Source organism: Urocampus carinirostris, chromosome 2, assembly GCF_059441175.1.
Source record: "Urocampus carinirostris isolate Australia breed hairy pipefish chromosome 2, RoL_Ucar_1.0, whole genome shotgun sequence".
NCBI lineage: Eukaryota > Metazoa > Chordata > Actinopteri > Syngnathiformes > Syngnathidae > Urocampus > Urocampus carinirostris.
In genome coordinates, this window is record NC_142350.1 from 17,558,546 (window position 1) to 17,581,597 (window position 23,052).

A 23,052-nucleotide genomic window follows, 5' to 3' on the forward strand; every position below is an offset into this window, starting at 1 on the left:
AGCGGCAGGAAGACTACACTGTAGAGAATAGTGCCAGATTGCAACACAGACTTGTGTTGCAGTGATAGCTGCCTGCCATGGTAATGGACCGAGTTGCACTCCCTTGTCATTGTTCCTCGAGGATTAAAGGAAACACCAGCGAGAATGACTCAGATGATTACAAAGAAAGCAAACATGTTTTTGTTTTATAACTTCGATCGATGTTTAATTCTGATGCGTAAATTGAGGACTTGATTTGTGGGTGAACAGGTAGAAGTACTGTGAGTATGTTTTAAAGATTGAATAAGGCACTGTCAAACCTCATGAATTTCTAAGGAATAATTTTGGTCAAATCATGGTCTAATATAACTTGAAGTATATGATAATGTTACTGGATGTCACAATAGTGTATTGGATTTAGAGAGCATGCATTGTGGAAAAAGCAGATCATAGTTTTCCAGACAACAAAAACAGAATAAGCCGCATCATATTTAAAACCACAGTGTTTAAAATGCAGCCATAAAAGTAGCGGCTTGTTGTCCAGAATTTATGGTAACCGAGACTCACAAAATACAACCTGGAGACCTGCAGTTACAGAGTCTTCTGCCCATCATCCCCCCTTTCCCAGCCAAAAACTGGCAGTCGGAAGATCATCTCCCAAGGCCCGTGGGCCAATATCTGCCTTATTATCATTCTTGCTTCATCACATTCTGACAGTCGACAAAAAAATGAATACAAAAGGCATAATCCGAGCGCCAATTTGCATGCTAACTGCTGGCGAAGGAGCATTTTGTAGCGCGGGAGTGTGCGTAATACAGCGGTTAAGCCTCGCCGCTATCCCCGGGGGAGTTAGCTAACGCGATTGTGTCGCTTCTGCATGTCTATCCGATGCCTGTCGCCATCTACGCAAGGCCTCTGTTGCTCTGTGCCCAAAAGCGCCGGCTCATCCCATTTCTCCCCTTCTTTCTTTCCCTTCATCTACATCTCTTCCAGAACCCCCTCTACTTACACTGGATGAGTCTTTTTCTACTCCAGCAGACGAAATGCTCCAATGTTTTTCCCTCTGTGGCCATGAAAAGGGAGAGTGCATGCAATGGGTGGCGACCAGAGAGAGAAAAAAAGCAAGATAGAGAGAAAGAAGTAGGATATCAAAGTCACGCTCAACTCACCTAAAAAGAAGAACATTGTTGTTGCCTTTGGCGGGTGAACAGGTAGCTTAGCATTAGGATATAATTGCCTCTCTTTGCCCTCTATTTTTCTCTCTCTGGATTCGCTCACAGATGAATGCGTGAGGACATGCACGAAAACCGTTGATGACTTAAAGAGTCACCGTTTATTATTTGACTGATATAATTTGCGTTGTGAAATTGAAAATGAGCGCAACAAAGAACATGGACGATTATAAACTACAGGGACTGAAAGTGACCAAACCAAACAATTGTTATTCCTTTTTCTTTGCTGACCCTATTACAAGGTTTTTGGTTACATAACAGCAATATAGCGTGCAAAGAAATGACCCTACTGAGGATAAGCTGTAGAGATAATGGATGGATGGATGGACCGAAGCCAAAAGGAAAAAGTGTGTACTTGAATTACTATAGCTTTTCTTCCATGTGTAAATTGCTCACCACTTCTCTGTTTACTCGCCAAGAGTACTTAACAGTAAGTAAAACAAATACTTAAAGGTACCCAGTGTAATATTTGACCACTAGATGTCACTGTATTGTGTAGTGCAAATGGAAAAAAGTGCTACAAAAAAAAGGAAGAACACAAGCTACAGACACTCAAAAGTGACCAAACTATCCGGTTTTTCTTTTCATTTATTTGCATAGCCTTTCAAAAGCTTTTTTGTTTTTGTTGGGTGGTACCCTTAGCAGCAAGATCATGGACAATCATATCAGCTCCCTCCACGTGAGCCTCAGGTTATGCAAAATAAATACAAATTTGTCAACCTACCTTTGTCAAACAAAAAGTTCTCGACCTATGAGTATTTAAAATAACACTTGTATATTATGATAGTCATGCATAGTGCTTATTATTCAAACCAATATTTTTTTTTAGCAAAACACTTTTTTCCACTAGGACGCGTTAAAGAATATACAATATCCCTTTAAAAGAGTTGGCTAATTTCCCTGTTTTTTCCATTAAAAGCTTAATATTCTATCTCAGTTTGGAGCAAGTTTGTTTGATAATTGGATGAATAACTTAATGACTTGCCGAACTGGAGACATTCAACCCTCAGCTCGTAAGTACTACTTTTACTTTGTTGTTTTCTAAAAAGCTTTTAACTAGAAATTGCCAAACCAGTGACTAGTTTTGTGAGATACATACCAACTATTTTGGCAATTTAAGAGAAAAGGGGTATTTTAATGTCTCAGTTTGCGGGAGGATGCTTGGCCATCATTGGTAATGTATGAGATAATTTCCTCGGGTCATCTCGACCGAAAATGAGGTACAGAAATGAAAAAAAAGAAAAACGAGGCTAGATCAAAATTGAAAATGAGTGCTCTCCTTCATTGCATTTTTTTTTAGCTACAGGACATTTTCTATTATTTCAGACACTAAATTGATTATGAACAGAAGCTGTAAGGATGCATTGACTTGTGTTTGTAGTAAGATTCTTTAAAACTAAACTTCTATGGAAGCTTCTCATGATATTAAGTCCGTCCATCCATCTATTATCTGCACCGCTTATCCTCAGTTTGGGTCACTGGGGTGCCATCCCAGCTATCAGCTATCTTCAGGTAGTGGGCAGGGGACACCCTGAACCGGTTGCCAGCCAATCGCAGGGCACACAGAGACAGACAACTCATTCGCTCATTCACACATTAGGGACAATTTGTACCGGCCAATTAACCTGACATGCATGTCATTGGAAGGTGGGAGGAAACCGGAGTGGTGGAGGAAACCCACGCAAGCACGTGGAGAACATGAAAAATCCACACAGAATGTTTGATCTCATGACCTCAGAACTGTGCCGCACATGTGCTAACCACTGCTCCGCCGTGCTGCCCTGATATTAAGTCACCTAATGAAAAATATGTTTCTGCATTTCTGATATTGGAAATAAACAAAGGTCATCTTTTTTAATGTCTTTTAAAATAGATGTCTGACAATTTTAAATTATTGGCCATGGACATCTGCTTAAAATTAAATGTCATTAAAAATCCAAGCGTCTTCATTGTTTCTTTTGTTTTGTGTGTTTTTGTTTTTTGATTGCGAGTAATTATATATACACCAAGAACTTTTTTTCGGTTGGATATATTCAAGTCACATGTTATTATACAATTTATTTATTGTCGTCATTCTGTAGTGAAAAAAAAAGGAACGTTAAACATGTTGAGAACGTCAACGTCGTGATTTACAATTTGAGGCAATATTCTGCCACTAGATGGCATTACCTTTTCACGTTGGATGGTGGTAACTGAGTATTTCATTTTTTTTAAAGAAACTCATGAACTATGGACCATAGCGTCCAATGTAAATAATCTTTGAAATGCCACAAAATGTCATCTTTTAATTCCCGAGAGCTTTCATTAATCTCGGTATGCTAAATATTTATCCAAGGCTGACACATATTAAAAATCGTATTGATAACAAAATTGATAAAGATCATCTTCAGATTTGGAATTATCTTTCCTAGTAGTATTTAGGGAGCACTATTTTTAAGTTAACATAAAGTTACGATCATTAATACCTCTTGTGTAAAATTTTGGAATGAATAAAACTATGTTTTCTTTATGTTATTATATTTGTAAAAATCTATAGTTTCAATATAATTGAAAAAACCTTGCCTGTTTTTTTCAATTAAGTAGTTATAGAGAAGCGTATTTATCAATTTGCTACATTAAACTACAAATTCTTAGTATGGTAGCACTGCCACCTTGAGTATGTTCATATATGTTATTATATATGTTTTTCAAGTTATATTGATTTCTAAATTGGGTTATACTATAGTTAGTTTTTTCTATGAAATGTGATACTTTTATATTAAAACCCTTGATTCAAGTAAAATCAATGTATTGCTTTTAAATGTCCATCCATAATACATCAAATTGTTCGTAATTATATATCATACTTTTTAATACCATTTAAGTCATAACTTTCGGCAAACGTCTATGTAATGCTTATTCAAGACCAAAATGAAACCATTTAAAGTAAGCCATCTAATCTGCTCTACTCTTTATATTAAAGGGACCACTAGATGTTGCTGTATGCTGTAGTGCAACCACAAATTGAATGCTAAAAAGCACAATGAAAAAATACAAAATGCGGACACTCAACGTGACTAAAATTCACCATTTTACTTCTCATTTTTACTCACAGACTTTTTTAAGGTTCTTGGTTACCCATGGCAACAATACGCAGGACATTTATGTCAGCACCCTCTAGAGCAGGGTTGTCAAACTCATTTTAACTCGGGGGCCACGCGATAGAACAAACATTCTGTCGGGGGCCAGAATAGTAGATTAAAGAGAAAGAAAAAGAGAGATAAAAAAATAAGAACAAGAGTAAGGGAATGGAAGAGAGAGGGCGGGACAAAGAAAAAGAGAGAGGGTGAGAGTGGGAGAAACAAAAGAGATAAAATGAGAAGTCGTGAGAGAGGGGGGAAGAAAGGGAGAGGAAGAAAGTAATACAAAGAGAAATAGAAAGACAGAAGGAGAGAAAAGAGAAAAGAAAGCACAAAGGGTAGGAAGAGAGGAAGAGAAAAGAGAGAAAAGGAAAAAATGTAGTTAGAGCAAAATAAGTTAAAAAGACACAGAGAAAGAGAGGGGGTGAGAGAGAGAGAGAGAGAGAGAGAGAGAGAGAGAGAGAAAGAGAGAAATAAATACAAGTAAAGAGTCTTTGCGAGAGGCACCTGGCTTTGGCAACACCCAGTTGACATATTTCAACCTGCAGCTTGTTTTTCTCTTGCGCTTCTTTGAGTGTTGTCTCGCGGGCCGGGTTCAATCCCTTAGTGGGCCTGATCTGGCCCGCGGGGTGCCTGTTTGACATCTGTGCTCTAGAGGGCTTCATGTTATGTAATATACATGCTAATACCTCAGCATACAACTATTTTAAAACATGCATATTTGTATGACAGTTCGTATATAATAGCCTATTATTTAAATCAATATTGTTCTTGAATATTAAATAATACAGACTGTCTATTTCAAAATACAATGAGAAAAATGTCGTGTCCATCCTTAGAACAGCAAGAACAAGGAGAACTGAAATCACCAGGCTCTTTGCATAATTCACATTTATCACAATATTCTTTTTCTGAACGGTTGCTGCAATTTATTGAAACGCACTTGAAAAATACTCTAATATACTGACAATCTATAATTGAATATTTGGATTGAGCAGTGTTTCTCAACTGGTGGGACAAACAATTATACAGTAGATGACCATAATGCCCTGCTCGATGTCTTCTTCCTGTTCAGTCAATCAATGCTGTTTCAACTGTGTCTGAGAGGGACCGCATTTACATTGTTTGGTTAACATTTTTTTAAATATAATTTTCGTACGAACATCTTTTAGTATGTGACTATCTTAAATCAGTTTTATAGGGTAGTTTGAAAGCGATATAAGCTTATCTGCAAGTGTATAAATGAAGTTGTTTTGGTTTAGCCGGTCATTTTGTTTTTTGAAAATAATGTAATATATACTAATACTGTGCTTTAAACTGGACAATCATTTCCTTTGATACATCTTAGAAGCGGAATATTTTCCTTGATTTGGGTCGCATCCTGTTTTCAAGGTGGCGAATCTTGGGTCGTCAAGTCAAACCAGTTGAGAACCATTGGTCTAGAGGATGATAGGATTGAGAACATGGAATATTAACTTATTCAGGCACATAGACGGGTGTGTACGTCATCGTTACATTACTGTAACTGGCCGTGAATGAGTTAATCTGGGAGATTATTTGGTAGGACGGACAGGGTGTGAAGGGTGATCGGATTTAATATTACCTTTGTTGACTCGGACGCCCACGGTTCTGCTGACTGTCTGGCTACAGTCAAACTGAGACGTGTCAATATGCAACGCAGAGGACGTGAAACGGGGGATGTGGGGAGAAGCAAGAGAAAAATCAATAAAAGCAAAGTATAGCAAAGTAAAAATACACATGGGGTGTTAGGAATAAGGCACAGCATATGGAGAGAAAATGCAAAAGCAGGTTGAGTGGATACCAGACTGTTTTTTTATTTATTACTATCGTATTTCCTACACTATGAGGCACACCCCCCAAATCTTTTGCAATATATTTTTCATATACAGCATTGGGCACACTGTATTATAAGGTGCCCACAATTAGACCATTGCATATTTGTATCAGCTTCCGGTTTATATTTGTGCAATGATAAATCGGTTGAACAATTTTCGTACGAAATATGCAAGTCAGTGTAGGCAACAGGAATAAAACTTGAATCACAGCTGTGAGAAAGCCGACATTTATCAAGTAGACCATTAGTGATATATATGACGCAAAAAGAGAAATTTGCTTTTTTTCCTCATTATTACAATATTTTTACTCACGATGCCAGAAATGCATGTTAGATAATGGAGAAAAACAAAAGAAACAATAAAAAGCATGATGAGGGAAACCATTTTTTGTTGTTTCTGATGAGAATTAGACTTTGCATTTTTTGATATCTTACATGATAACTTTCCATTTGCTCCATTCGCTGACATGTGTTTCTGGCACTGTGAGTAAAAATAGTGTAACAATGAGTTGAGAATCCAATGCATTTTCATTTGTACCACTGCTCTTACTGCCGTGACTGGGTTACTATTCCCGTTATAAAGTTTTGCAATTTATATATATATATATATATATATATATATATATATATATATATATATATATATATATATATATATATATATATATACACATTTATTTATTTATATACTAATATTTTTCTGTTAACAATAGCTCCAATAGCATTTTATGTCCGTAGCATCATTCCCCTCACAGTCGCACTGAAAACGGGTTCTACGGGTAACAAGGCCCTTCAAAGAGCCAAATTAGGAAAATGTAGGGCGAATAAATTCCATTAGTGCAAGACATTGCAAACAAACGAGCAATCAGATGAACGCCACCCGCGTAGTAATGAGAAGCGACGCGAGTCGCAGCTAGCGCCGCACAGAAAACAGTCCCCTCACCAGTGAATCAGCCTTTTACGCCTCTATTTAATTGGCCCAAGGACACTAAGAGAGCCCAAACAGCATTACGCCACTTGAAGTCAGAACCTTCTCCGTTTATAATGCCAAGTCTTCACCGCACTGTTTTCCTTGAAAATAGGGATTCAAATTGAGAAGGAGGGTTTTGATTAGAAATAAGCTGAGGGGAGGAATAATTAATCAATTATTCCCTGGAAAGAGTTAAAGGGGAACGAGGGATGGGGTGCAAATCACACTGCGAGGACAAACAGAAGAGAATTAGATCAGAGCTAACACAAGACAGACTTGGTTTATTATGGGGATATGAAAAGCCCTTTTGCCAAACTCTGGCAAATTGATTTTCAGGAGCATAAAGGTTCTAAGTCCAAGCAAATTGCCCAACCTCCTTCGACAGGAGAAAAAAAATTGTTCTTTGTCATTTTTCAATTTACAAGAGATCCAAAGCACACACATTACCTTAGCTAAACATCCCGACGGTTGCCAAAAACAATCAATTACAGTGGCCAGGTTAAGTATAGATTCATAAAACCATCACCCCGAGTCTAACCTCTCTATTTTTTACAGCCTAATGGAACAAACCTCTTCAGGTCTATGCCACTGGAAACTTGGATTCCATGATGCGAAAGAACCAAGAGTAGCCTGACCCAATCTTGGCCATATAAATTCAAATACAATACAATCAATAGGCAAAAACAAACAAGGAGACCATGCAAACATGACACAGGAAGGCTGGTAACTGAAATTTAACCCGAGACCCGAGAATCGTGCAGTGAACGTACTAACCAGTCTGTTAACGTGAATAAAGAACTAACCCATTGAAATCTGCACCTGTCGTTGAAACCGAGGACTTAAACAGTTAAACTAGGACATCTTGTCACATTAGGCAAGAGATTGCAAGTCCCCCCTGTTTGATTCTATTTACATTCCACACACGCCACTTTGTGTCTATCTAAGGGAAGCCAAGCACACCTCATTTAATCAAGAACACAGCAGGCAACAGGAAGAAGAAACTGAATATACCTTTGGGGAGCAACAAAAAGCTTCAGCCAAATCATTATGTAACAAAAAGTTGTTTTCTGTTTGCGATTTACGTGCACACAACTACCACATCATAAGTATTACATGCAACTATGTACTGCGACCCTTTGAACCCTACAAAACCAGAAGGCTGGGCTCTCTGGCTTTGCCTGCCAAGACGCAGAATTAAAATTGAAAGAATAGAGTGGGCGACTGTTCTTGCACGCTCCACACTGCGATATAACTGCATCTAACTAACCTCTGTGACTTTTTTCTTTCCCTATTATGGATTGAAGTTGGAATATACAAAAACATGTTGCTATACTCTCCGCATTCAGACATCGCAACTTTACATACTTCTAATACCTCATCAAATTGATTGAAAAAACAATATGAAGACTGATTCATAGCAATCAAATATTTAACGGAAATGTCTTGGGTTACCTTTGTGACAAAGTGTCTGTCAGCCCTCCTACGGGTTCTTCTCCTTACGCTAATTGAGAGTAACGATCAGTCATTACTTCCCAGCCCGTAGCTACCGCTTTGATAAACATTAGCACTATTACACGGTGTGGGAAGAGTCCTAATAGCACAATAACGAAATACATGATGGCGGTATTATAGCCGAAAATTGAAGATATTTCTCTTTGGGGGTTTTCTGGTATCCACTCATCCTGTCATCACAGTTGGTACATGGATCTGGCCTTCCCGGAAAGTGAAAATGGATCAAGCCTTTACCCCATAAGCCTTATTGGTATTTTAGAGGCTCATCAGTACTTGTACTTGCTGTGTTTAGCCACGTTTGGTTCTTTGAGAGCTCAGTTTATTGCGAGATTTAAAAAAAAAAACGAGGTGATTATAAGTCTGTTTGGAAGGGTCGTTGACTTGATGATTTTTTGCTATAGTTAGAGTGGTTAGGAGGCTTTTTTCAGGCTTGGGAAGATACACAATTGCTTAATGGTTGTACAAGGGACACATAATGATGGAGCATACATAAATGATTCTGGGGTGGGTTTAAATATGACTGATGTCCAGCTACCAATCGCAGTTAGAAATGGAAAATTGTACGATTCACAAGAATGGTGCAACACAAACATTGGTCACAATACACTACTAGGAAGGCACATTATATACATATATATGCACAGGTTAAGAGCATATTCATATAGAAATGTTTGAGAATTATTAGAAATTGCCACCAGTTGTATCTGCAATTGCACAACATCTCCTGCCCCACGTGTTGCAATCACTCATCTGCCATTGACGACATTACACCTCACGTTTCAATTTTTACTGGACTGGCAGCAAAGGGGTTAATGATAACAAATTACATTCGGATTCAGGGGACCTTGTTTGAAAATGGAAGCAATACTGAAAAAGGATATATAACTGCTACAAAAGGAAGTGCAAACTTGTAGTTCTATGCCACAAATGCAGTCCGTCCACTTTCCACCGAGCGTTACAGTTCAGCTCTAATCATCTCAAAAGTAGGCTATAGATAGGATTAAATTTTTTGTTCACACTTTTGAACCCTAAACGTTGAGAACACATCTAAAAGGATGATAGTCTTTAGTCAAAGGAACCTATCTTTGTATTCTAAAATGCTAATCTGAACTCGACTGCTTGGTGAAAATGGGACCGCTCAACACAGACACCAATGGCAAACGATGGGGTGCCGATGAGTGAACAACTAGATTCTAAGGGGGCTGTTTACGCTAATTATACTTTTGACATTCCTTACGTTGACTTTCTTTGTAAACCAAAGAAGATCTGCGCACAAGAGATGGTTCTGTGTTGTGCCTTGGTGGTGGGGGTGGGGGAACCTGTTTTAGAAAAGGTTAAAGGGTGTTTAGGTCCTCGGTATGAGTACTGAAGAGTTAGGCAGGAATAAGTCATTACCCGCCATGTAAAATAAACCAGGAGGTTAGAGAAAGACACAACCCAGTGATCTTTAAAGCTATTTGCAAACAGACTTTTTTTTCAATTAGGCACAGAATGTGTAGCAATCCTCCCCAGAATTATGCAAACATATCACAAACATTGCACACGCCGAGCAACTCAAACCATGTTGTCTCAAAATTCACCCATATTATTTGTTTGCTGTACTCTAAAGTAACACAACAATTTCTAAATGGCTTATCCCATTAACACAACAGGTGAGGCGACCTCCAGACCAGACTCCTTTTAGGTTGACGATAGTGTCTTTTGATGTGTTTTCCGCCGCGTGACGTGGGTGGTATAGTTTTGTCCGGCTAGCTGACCGTTAGCGTGTGGGCTAGCGAGGGCTGTCTTGTTTTGTTTGCTCTCAGTTAGCGCGCTTGTGTTGTTTGTTAGTGCCGTTTTTCCATGTCCCTTGGTTTATCCCGGCCGGCTTCGCTTTTATTGCCATAGCTGCACTTTTCGTTGTTGGTTTTTAATTAGCCAGGCTGCATACCGCGTGTTTTGCGATAAGCTATCCTGGCACTGGCACCTGCTTTGCCATGTGCCCAGGTTTATTTATTCCTGGTTGGCTTTGCGTTTGTTGCATTGCTGCATTTTATTGTTGGTTCCCGGTTAGTGTGGCTGCTTACTGGTTTTTGGTCAACCAGCCTCTCGGTTTTGCACCAAGATTGCGGCTGCCTTGCGTTTACCGTTCCAGTTAGTCCACCTTGGGAGACTCTCCGTCTGTGTTAAGCTACTTTTTGGCTGCTCTTCCTTTGTTGTACCATTACTGCTTCCACCTGCGACACAACACCTAGGCATTCACCACAAAAATTACCAAAACTTGGCTTCAAACGCCTATAACATCTTCAACTCACTAACACGTAAAACAATACGCTGACTGGCTTGTTAGGGGGTTGTTTTCCTCGGATAATGTCAAAGCTCAGGTTGACAAGAGACGCTGTCTTCAATATGCATCATTATAGTAATTGGTATACCAATGAAATATACGTACATTTTACGCAAAAAAACATGTGCTATTTCCAAACTTTTTGCATGTTCAAGAATATGGAAACACCTCAAATGGTTGGACAAGTTTTGTTCTGTGTTTGACTTGCTTCTCACATAGTGATTGTTAATATTGTTGGCGCCACCTGTCATACGGCAATGGAAAGGGATTATTGGAGGTAATTACTCATACTGTAATTGTCTATTAAATAGAGGTGACACAGGGCTTTCAGTAAAAAACAAACAAGAACAAAAGGGAACGTGACGACGGCGGTCCACCAAGATATGCGAACTAATACGTCTCCTCACACATCTCATCTCCATAATTACTGTAAAGTCAGCATGTCCGTGTCTGGGGGTGACTCTCAAAGTGAGCTGTTGACAACGGCACAGATAAATTGAAGCTGGGTCCTGTCAAAAGCCAGACACTGATAGCATTAGCGACGTAATTATTCACAGTTAAGTGAACCACCTACTTTCTTTTAATATAATGGACCGGGAGGACAAGGCCATATGTAGAATAAACCATGCTTCCTGTTCATGATTCATTCAATGGCGGCAATTAAAAGATGATATATACAAACTGGTGTTTTAAATTGAACGTGATGGAGTTATCATTAGTAGAAAATTGACTTGGATCATTTATTACCGGTGATTCTGGACTACAGAAGGAACCTGATTAAAATATGCATGCGCAAATTTAAGGAGGAAACTCAACTTCAATTTGTACAAGCCACCATGTTTTTCAAGCCAGGGGCTTAAATACCCATTAAAATTAACTCATTCATGTCCATTTATTACTTAAAAAAATCAGCAGGGAATATCTAGTGCAGAAAAGTAACACATAGAGCACCATCTAAGCCAGTACAATCGCAATAGCCTGTTGACATGCAGAGCCATGGGACTGATCTTAAGCTATCCCATCTCTTGCACTTGTCATAGAGAGAGGACCAGGTATTGCTTCTACTAAATAAACAAATAAACACATATGCTCAGAATATTGTATTGTATTGTTGGCTTATTGAATATTTTAGTGTAGCATCAGATGACTTATCATTGGGTCTATTTTTTCTGACGTCATTTGGGGCTGTTATCAGTCTAATAACGGTGAGCCCGATAACTATAGTGAAGCCCTCTCAAGTTAGTAACTACTTTTGGTATGCATTAGGATATTTGTCATGTAGAAGTAGCAATTGTGTTGGCTTATTGAATATTTTAGTGTGGCAGCAGATGACTTATCATCAGGTCTATGTTTTCTCACGTCATTTGGGGCTGTTATCAGTCCAATAACGGTGAGCCCGATAACTATAGTGAACCCTTCTCAAGATGGTAACTAGTTTCGGCATGTATTAGAATATATGTTATGTAGAAGTAGCAATTGTTGGTCTCCTCTCTATTACTTTGTCATGTGCGCAAGGGATGGGCGAGCTTAAGATCAGTCGGATCACTTTACATCTTTACAGGCTGTTGTGATTGTAAGGACTTCTGACTTTTTTGTTAGTAGAATACATGGATATTTGTTTTGAGAAGTTTTAGATGCATTTAAGCATTTATGTTAATGCCAATTGAAATAATATTGACCGCTGCGCTAGTTGATTGAGATTGAGATTAGTGGACACAGTCTTTAATTGAGTGTTATCATGGCACAATGTGTTAATTTTCTGTTTTAGACATGTCCCCGCTTAATTTGCCATAATTGCAATTGTACTCCATACAGCCAGCCAGTGAGAATCATGTTCATTTTTATGCGCATCACTAATTAGAAGGATTTGGAAAGTGAGAAGAGCCATAGTTCGCTTCAATGTTTTATTTTTATCTTTGACATTTAGAGCACTTGACAGAAATACTGATTTAAGTTTTAATGAAACAACCAGAATACCCTGGTCCCCCCCTTCCGATAACCTTGCAACCATTCGCCTTGCGGAAAAAATATACATATAAAACAAGCCGCAGTGTTTAAAATGTAGGGAAATGTTAGCAGCTTGCAGGCCGAATTTAAAATGCTTAAAATACCAGGAAAACTTTCTCCAGCAATTGAAGCCAAGAACCCTGTCACAAAAACGTGACTTTCGTCTGTGCTGAATGTATGTATTTCTTTTTTTCTTGTTGCCCAACGAAAAATTTCTGGACAACACAGTAACAAATGCTACCCAAAAGCTTTGACATACTTGATCAAGATATTGAACCAGTTTTAGCGTGGAGCAGAAGGGCCTGGTGTTTTCTCATTTGAGTTTCCAAGACTGCATGTGGCAGCTTGGCACGGCTAATATGAGATATGTCAGGCTCCATTCCTCTATGGGTGATGCAAAATACATTTGAAGCGGTGTGGTGCTTGCCTTTGAAGAAAGGGTGGGCGATACTGGAAATTTTGGAATCGATCAGATCCAAGTTAATACATGTTAGTATAAATGAATACTTATCTGATACTGATACCTTTTGCTCGCAAATGTCACGGTTATTGAGTAATTACGATAAGCACAGCACACATATTTTACGCACTAAAAATATTTCATTTTTAAATTAAACAACTATACAATATTTAACCGTGTAAAAATAATAATAATATCTCTATTACAACTGTTTTACAACAAAAGCAGAGTCGTACAAATGAGCAGCAATCCAACAAAAATACAAATACTGTATAACAATGTAAACCAGAGAAGTTAAATACCTTCCAACTAAACAATATATTCAAAATAAAGTAATCCAAATAAGGTGACAATTGTCTATTATTGGCTCTGTCGTCATAGTGACAACAAATTTACAGTTTTTTTTTTTTTTTCTCAGGAACAGTAACATGTTCTATCGCACCTTGTTACCCTCTGCTAGGTGAGCATGTTTCATATGTTTACGTCCATTTTTGGTGTTGTCACAGTGGCAAACTACCATACAGCATGGGTGCTCAAACTGTTTACTAATTATATCTTTTCTGCCTGGCAGTCAGAATGCAACAGTAGGCCAGGGAGGGAGAGTTGCAAAAATTGTGCCGGTCAGTCACACACTCAGGCATTAGAGACTGCCAATGGCGCCTGTTGAGTGAGAGCCTGTGCTATCGGCATAGAGAAGCAGCACTTGGAGGAAATTGGTGAAAGATAAAAGTATCCATCCTAGGGCAATAGAATCAATCCGATCCAAGTACTCACGCAGTATCGATAGTTTTGATATTTGGAGAGTTCCGCCCACCCCTACTATGGAGCCCTCCACGGTTTCAGTGGTGATGCCACCCGCAAATGAGACTAGTGTAGGGATGTGTTGAAATCTTAATGAAACTGTCCCTCTGAAGGTTACCGCGAAGTGAGCATGGGACTTTCTTTCATCTGCTGCTAATGGTCTTTTAATGAGTCAAAGACGCTTCGGTATTATGCGCTCGAGGGTGCCCAACCGAGACGCCCCCCATATGCAGACTCGCGCATACACACAAGGTTTTTGTCACACAAAATGCACGTACTATGGATTAGATTGCTGCAGACACATTAACTAATTGGGCACGAAGACAAAGCACCTTTACTAAAACTGCATGTGTTGGCTGCACTAGAAGTGCATTGTGATACACTAATGAACTTGCAAGGGGTGGGCTTCCCGGGTCTGGATGTGCAGAATTTGCCAATTATCTATGCATGCTCTTATCCCTCGGTCGACAACATCTTGCTAGCTTGGGGGATATTCAGATAATGCCGTGCGAGTGATGGACGAAAGGGTGTTTTTCATTAGCTACTTTAGCGTGAAATTAAATTAGAATGGCACCAAAATGAACCTTAAACGTATTTGTTTCTGCCCTAATGTAGACGATATTTGCCCAGCTGCTAGAAATAGCAGACCTGTCAACTTACGGTTTCCCTACAAATTTCAAATTGTGTATGCCGTATACATTTTTTTTGTACGGGATTTAAAAAAAAAAACAACAAAAAAAAAAACTTTTGTTTTGTTAGACCGATCTTGTCTTGACCATTTTAGCTCTAATACAGATCGTCTCGGTCAATGTTAGCACATGACAATGTCACCATTGATTGGTAATCTTGTCGTAGTATTTTACAGTCTATCTTAATGTGAGTAAATAGGTGGCGCGCCGTGCTATTGAAATTAAAATTATTTATAAGAGGCGCTATTGGCTGAGGTTGACAGGTATGCAACAACCTAGCTTAGTGCAAGCTAGTGTAAGTCTTCTTACAAAATAAACAAAAATGAAATAAATGCATTTGTTTCTGTTTTCATGAAAGTTGTATTTGGCTGACTAATGTCAGGAGATACTTCACCGTGTGCTAGCGTGAGGCCCATAACATTAAGAATGGATTTAAAACGAAACAAAATACAATTATTTCTGTTTATTTCTATTATTTAGTTTATGGTGTGGGAATGGTGCAAAAGTTACTTTAAAAATTAAGAAAAAAAAATACACACACTATGAATTTAGAGGCACCATTAACTGGCTAGAGTGTGTTATGGCATGATTGATTGATTTTTTTCATTTGTAGGACTTTGGTGTGTTTTTTTGTCAGACCGCATTATGCTACCTATTTAATTTTCATTATACATTTCATGGTTAGCTTCTTTTTATTTCATAAATAAATTATCCATTGCATTTTGGAAGTGTCAATTTTGGAGTGTTTGGGTTCTCAATTTGAGGTAGTGATAAAGTGCATTGGTTAAGGATTATCAATTATTTGGTGCAGGGGAGGCTCCCGACCTACATTTTAGGCATTCTGTCTTACCTTGAATGTGGACATGGCTGGGTCCCTGCTATACCTGTCTATGGTGTGGAACTTGGAGGAGTGGTTGAGCTCATGGTACAGCTCAGAGTGTCTTTTGCGAGTGTGCATCACTTTCTGGAAGGGAAGAAAGGAAGGGGACACCAAAAAATGAACCAAGGAGAAATCAAAATAAGCAGAAAGGGAGGGCAGGGGGGAGAGGCAAATGGTGCTGTTGTGGGAGATTTGGTGGGCTACTGTCACATTCTTTCTTAAATTGATTTTAAACTGGCCTGCTGTTGCTCTTACCTATTAACTTTTTTAGTAAGAGTTTGACCATTGGATTTGTTATCAGAGCTAATTCTCATTCGGCATTTGTTTTTTTTCATCAAAGTTTCATCCGGTTAAAAGCCACATTACGTGCCCTTAAAAAAAAAAAAAAAAAAAAAACTACCAGTAAAATCAGTAATCAAATACAAAGGCAAGGCTACTTTCTAACCGATTACAGTCCATGCAACAGTCAGTTGGGAATCCAGTAAAATTGCCAGACTCTGATAGTAGCTTACCAAGAATTAAAACATCCAATCTAAGATTGCTGTCTAATAAGGTTGAAAGTGAATGCCCAGTCTTTAAAGCGGTTTCAAACTATGACACCTAAAAGTTTTTTTTTTTTAATTTCATTGAAGATTTGTTGTGATCATGAGACTGGCAATTCGCAGGAAACTCAAGTCATTCAACAGAGACGAAGACTAACAATAAGACACACAAAGCCAAACTGTGTTGCTCTGACAAAACGGTACTAGCCAAGTCAACCAAAGGCAGTGACCCAAAACTCAACAACTTATAATCACCCAGACACATGGAAATATCCCCGTTGCTGTTCCTTAAACCAGAAACCCCTGCGGCTACAAAGCAGCATAATTGTATTTAATTATACAAGACAGTGGGTTGTGTTAGCCATCATGTTATCGTTTATCACTGCATTTATTTGCTGAGACGGGAAAAAAAGGGAATTTGTTGGAGAAACAGCACTCTATGAAAGTCTGTTCCGAATCCATTATTTGTGTTTCATGCAGGGGAAAGGGAGTGTTAAGCGATGCTCCTACGTACGCTACTCAAGTCCTAGCAGAAGCACGGAGGAAAAAAAAAATAAAAGTAAAGACAAGCAAATAGAAAAGGTGATGGCGTCCAAAACCTTACCTCAAAGTCCAGCTCAGAGTATCGTACTCTTTTCCTCTGTAAGAGGAGGGGGGCCGAGGGGGAGAGAAGAAAACATCAATGTCCGCCCCCTGTCACTGACCTTGAGCTTAGACCCCTGGGTTCATTCAGTTACAAGTCATATATGTTCCGGTTTTTGAGGCAATATTGTAACTGTAAGAACGCTCTTATTATGAAGTTTTTTAGCCAATAATTAACTGAACATTTTTTCTCGGCTTACAATGCATGGAATTCAAGCATATACTTGTCAGTATCATCCTTCAACAGCCCCGCGACCCGGATGAGGATATGCGGTACAGCTAATGAGATGAGATGAGATTCTTCAACAGTCGAGAAACTTTGGAAGAAGAAGAAGAAATCTTCCCTCTTAGATTCGATCTGCAACCTCAGTGGAAATGTTTAAATCTAATCTTAAAACACACTTCTATTCTATAGCATATGAGTAACCTAAACATTATGTTGACAATATCTGTGTATTATTTGCCCTCATCAGGGGATGGTATCATAATAATCGGTGGTTTGCAATAATCTGTGGTCTCTGCAGCCCTTTGAGACTCTTTGTGATTAAAGGCTACACAAATAAACATGACTTGACGAGAGAAAAAAGGTCAGTTTTAACCATTATGATGGGATTGCATTGACGTTTTTCTACCACTAGTGAAAGGAATAATTTTGCTTATGTCTAACTTCCTTTTAGGAGAAACTGAAAGTCATTTAGCTTTTTTTCAATTTGTGGAATTCTTAGCCATTAAACTGTGTCATTATTTGAGGATGTTGTAGTCCTTGTAGATTGTGCTGGTTTTGGTCCGCCATTTTGTAGTGGAGATTAACACCGGTTATGAAAAAAAAATAAAAAGAGCAATGCCCTTGCATACGTTTGAAGAACCAAGCGACAATTTGTATTTGTTTATTTTTGTTTTTTGGTAAAGGCTTTTGTTTTTAGACAATGAAGATTAATGGTCAAGATGAACAGTAATTACCACTTGATTTTCCTATTTAACACTGTACAAACAACCTTGTCTCAGAGCTGAAGGTAAATATAACCATATACTACTTCTTTGTAGTTTTTAGTTGCATTTTGAATCAGGGTGCACCTCCTCTCGAAAACATGATTGACAGCAAAACTGAACGTCAGTTATGTTGTGACTGTGGAGGACACACAAACTGTACCTGTACAGCTACGGCTATTTATTGATATGATGTGCTGGCTTGCATATTATTATATATCATATTAAATCACCAACTCCACAAAAGGAAATATGACAAATGAATAAACAATGTACAACCGCTCCCTCTACATACAAGCTACTTTATATACGTGATATTCAAGATACGAGATATCATCCAAGGAAAAATATTGCCCAGCATACAAAAGCAAATCCAAGTTAGAGTATACGATTCCGGTAGCTACAACTAGAACCGCTCTTGCCAGCATCAGTACGTTCCATTTAGCACTTGCATGTTTCGCCATAAAGACCTGACACCTCGTGTTGTGTGTTAATTGGGCTCTCTCATGCTCCCTCACTCCTCCACCACCACCTGTGTTAGTAACTGCCGGTATTCTCTATGGTAAGTGTTCACTATGAACTCATTTTATTTGATTACTATCATCTCATTTGTATGTTTACATTATGTTTGTGCTCAATTACTATTTGAATGCAATTTTAGTGATGAGAGAGTTGTGTTTTATAGCTTCTTTATGATTAATTTGAATGATTTGAGAGGGCCGAGGACATAATTAATTGGTTTTCAGTTGTTTCATATGGGATAATTTGTTGGACATAAGATAAATTCCTTGATATGAGCCAGAACCAGGAAGAAACTAACCTTGCTTGTAGACGGGCCACTGCATAAGAACATACAACAAAGTGGAACGTCAGAAACCTGTGGCTCTATGATATGGGGAGGAGGAAGTATATATATTTTTTTGTCTGATGGTTTTCTTTAGGAAATGTATTAAATAGTGAATGATCAACCTTAATGCCTGATGACCTTTTCATCTCTCATCTCATCAGCTGCTCATCTCATCTCATCAGCTGCACCGCTTATCCTCAGTTGGGTCGCGGGGATGCTGGAGCCCATCCCAGCAATCATCGGGCAGTGGGCAGGGGACACCCTGGACTGGTTGCCAGCCAATCGCAGGGCACACGGGGACAGATAACTCACTCGCTCAGTCACACCTAGGGACAATTTGGACCGGCCAATTCACCTAACATGCATGTTTTTGGAATGTGGGAGGAAACCGGAGTGCCCGGAGGAAACCCACGCAAGCACGGGGAGAACATACAAACTCCGCACAGTAAGGCCGGGAGCTGGATTTGAACCCACTCAGGAGGTTCCCACGACCTCAGAACTATGCCGCACACGCGCTAACCACTGCGCCGCCGTGCTGCCCCCTGATGACCTTTTCTTTAAATTTAAAAATAGGTTTAATCAGGCACTTTTTTTTGCAGTTTCAAATATTTGTGTTTTTGTTTTTTTGTTATGCTTTCTCATCTGTTACCGCTCTTTCAACATTTTGGGGTGCCAACCCCAGTTTGACGATATGCTATGGTGCTCTACGGGTTAAATTTAACCTATCCTAAACAGACTGAAAGTCGTTAGCCATACTCCCCACGCAATCCCACAAACGGCATAGAGCGAGTGGCACACGAGCCGCCAATTCAGCAGCTGCGGATACTTTCAACTCATTTGGCCGTGACACCTCATAGCAGCACGTTCCTTCTTCAGCTCAGAACAGGCGGCGTCTGCCAGATTTGCATTTGGCGCAGGGTACAGCTTCTCCCTACAGTGGGTTAAAAGCTGTGTTTACTCTGCAAAAGGGCAAAGTTGCTAATTGAACGCCATGCCGGCCAAGTTTTCCTTCCAAGGCAAATACGTTTAAACGGTTTGAAGAGTTAATCACATAAAATTCTACACTTTCTTTGCTTTTATAGAGAAAGCTTGAATTGAAGCCTACTTAGGAAGATACATTGCTGTGAAATGCTCGTAAGGTGAAAAATGGCCTTGCAAGGACAGCCCTCTTAATTTTACACAAAATTAATTTGAAAGGCATGGTTATAGTAGGTAGGGTTAAACAATTCAACGTTTAGGAACTATTGCCTTCTGTGTGGAAAGAATGCGTGGTGGCTTGGGGTGGATTATGTTTGAAGTTTGGCATTCTGTCACTGACGAATGAACCAAGCACTGCAGAGAAATTATAACTCAAAATAAAAAAAAGGTAAAAATGAAACAATGCTGGACAATTTCTATCCATCAGTGTAATCCCTTGTTGTAATAATTGGGTGAAATTCATCTCTTACTCCAACAGTGACAGATGTCAGATATCTAGACCAACGACTAAATGCCCAACTTTATTAGCACTGGTGGAGACCAAAGAATGATCTAAGCATGGTTGCAGTAAATGGAAAGATCCTCGGGAAGCTGATGGATAAAGGACTAGTAACATATTATAAATTGCTCAGCTCTTGTAAAATTAGGTAAATTTGTTAAGGCTTATGAATAAATGGCCTGTGAAAAAGTATGGGTTACTGGTATACGGCAAACCTATTGGAGTTTAGTTTTCCAGACAAAACAAACTACTTCAGTCACTGTCATCCATGATAAAATGTACCAGTTAAGCTGGTCAAACTTAGTCACACACCATAGTCACAATTGGTTCCACTTAACCACTGGGTAACTGAGACCCCAGGAATATAGTTTAACGGTCACCTGTAGCTATTGCCTGTGGCTGTTTTTTAGTTTCTGGAACTGGAATCAGCCATATTGATCTTTGACTTAGATGGGGGTCTGCAAAACCCGCAAGAACACGTATTTGATGGACGTCCATATAATTGAATTTTAAAAACTATCGCCACCAAAATAACTGCTTTCACAAGACTTCATTGCCATTTTTGGATTGTGTGAGTGTTACCCTCAGATAATTTAATTTTAAGAGACAGCTCTTTCATGCAACATTTACAAACCCACAGTAAAATTAGAGCTTCTCTTTTCAGTGTGCCGGTTGTGAACTACTCTCTACTGCATGTTAATGATTCATTCTTATCATCATCAACCGGCTATGAAACCTCTCCACTGATGGGGAAAGTGTCCTTTTCAACATTAAAAAAAAACAGTATGAGTCAAAAGGATCGCGGTTTCTCACTGCTGGTGTAAATGTTACATGAGGGGTTTTCTCGGAATTTGAGTCACTGAATTGCTCACAGCCACAAAGACCCCCCGAACTCCCAAAAAATAAAAATTAATAATTAGTTGAATGAGTATTCCACTTTTGAGATACAGATTGATATTCACATACGGTTATATACGTTGGGTGCTGAAAGCTGACCTTCTCCATTGTATTTAATAAATCATTTTGAACCAGAGAGGCCTTCATTTTATTTTTTTCAGGGGGCCGGGAGCAGGGGAATTGGGGAGGCAGGACAGCAAATAAATTGGACCGGATCGATTGTTTCTTATTTGAAATATGTCAAATCATGTTTTATCAGAGAAATAAATCTTCAATGATAAATGTAATATTGGCCTTGCAAACTGAGTCGTATGATATTTTATAGTGTTACTCCATTGAGTGGCTTTGCATCCAAACAAGCTAAAACTGATTCAAATCACCTTTTGTGGTTTCCCACACCCAAATCATACATGTAAATAGGTGTGACTTTTTATTTATATGTTAATGTTTGCCATTTAACTATGTACTTACCGAACAGCCTCTTCCCGAAGGCCATTACAAGCGTGAACTCCCATCTACAGCGTTCATGTTCATAATGTTATGTACACCTGCTACTTTGAATATCCACATATTTATTAAATACTATTAATATATTGTTTTCATTTATTTTACGAGAAGCCCTCAAGTTTTGCTATGCATGTATATTGGAAATAAAAAAATTCCATTCATTTTGTAAGGTAAATGAATTGCTCCCTTGTTAGTAGCTAAAAGATCTGTGGAAATTATTTTATTATTTTTCTAATTTATACTGAACTGAAACACTTAAAAAAGGAATTAAAAAGCCAGAGCTCCTCAGGGAGGCAATTCTCGGCCCCTTGATTTGTGCTTACCTCGAGAGAGCCCGCTGAAAGATTGGCGTTGGCATTGTTGCTACCCAGGTTGCGTGGAAGGGTTCTGGTTCTTTCTACCGTTGTCGTTCCTGTCAGGATTTGTCTCACTGATGGCCTCTGGCCTTGCTTTAGCTGGAGCGAATGGCCATGAGCATGCCCGTGTCCCCCTTGGGGCCGTGCTAGACCCGCCGGCGCCATCAAGTGGGTGTGTCCGTGGGGCAGTGTTTTAATTGTCCCGTAGGAGCGGTTCATGTTGATGTTCATGTCACCCACACTGGATGGCACAAAATTCGCCGGGTAGGCCTCGCTCTCGGCAGGGTGCAGGGTCAACGGGGACGGAGGAGGTGGGAAAGGTGGGTCTTCCACGGCGATGTTAAGGGGCTTCTCTTCGCCTCCCAGTCCTAAGCCTACTTGGGAAGTGGGCGTGGGAGGTGTAATGCCGATAGTGCGTCGAGGCAAGACCATGTAGTCCCCCTCGCCTCCGCTGCCGCCTCCACCACCACTTCCCCCGCTTCCGGCACTCCCATCCTGTGAGGTGTTTGAGGACCCTGGTGGTCTTGCCCACCCAAGGCCACTTTCGGTGCACAAGTAAATGGGAGCGCCACAACGCTGCTGTGACTGCTGTCTCTGTTGATCAACATTCATCTCCTTCTTTAGTGACGTCTCGCTCAGCTCGTTGAGGCCTCCAAGTGGTGGTACCTTAAGTAGGTAATTGTCTTGTTAGATACATTTGCATTTTGTTTTTAGCTAAAGTTATAAATGTTTGGGTTAACTTCTGCTAGGATTTCAAATGTGAGAGATGAACCTTCCTTTTAAGTTCTGTAGCCTAAATGGGTATATGTTTAGGTGATTGTACCATTCCTGTGCCAAATCTGACTCACTTAATTTAGAAACACAATTCTGGTGAAAAGTAAAAATAATATCGGACATGACAATATGTACCATAGTTTCCAGACGCACCTTAAAACCCCACATGGGCAAGAAATTTAAAATACACATC

At 39.3% G+C, this 23,052-nt stretch overlaps 1 protein-coding gene across 24 annotated transcripts in view; it reads right to left on the reverse strand.

Moving 5' to 3' along the window:
- The window catches only part of adgrb2 (adhesion G protein-coupled receptor B2), a 264,320-nt gene that overhangs the window by 11,787 nt on the left and 229,481 nt on the right, over positions 1–23,052 (reverse strand). For 12 of the 24 annotated variants that reach the window (XM_088329155.1, XM_088329165.1, XM_088329151.1 and 9 more), the window contains 4 exons: positions 22,053–22,751; positions 16,977–17,012; positions 15,801–15,914; positions 5,934–5,985 (listed from right to left, as the gene is read on the reverse strand). In XM_088329155.1, the coding sequence (XP_088185281.1) occupies positions 5,934–5,985; positions 15,801–15,914; positions 16,977–17,012; positions 22,053–22,751 (901 nt within the window). Of the gene's footprint in view, positions 1–5,933; positions 5,986–9,904; positions 9,987–15,800; positions 15,915–16,976; positions 17,013–22,052; positions 22,752–23,052 lie in introns of all 24 variants that reach the window. The other 12 variants (XM_088329163.1, XM_088329162.1, XM_088329160.1 and 9 more) reach the window with 9 other exon arrangements.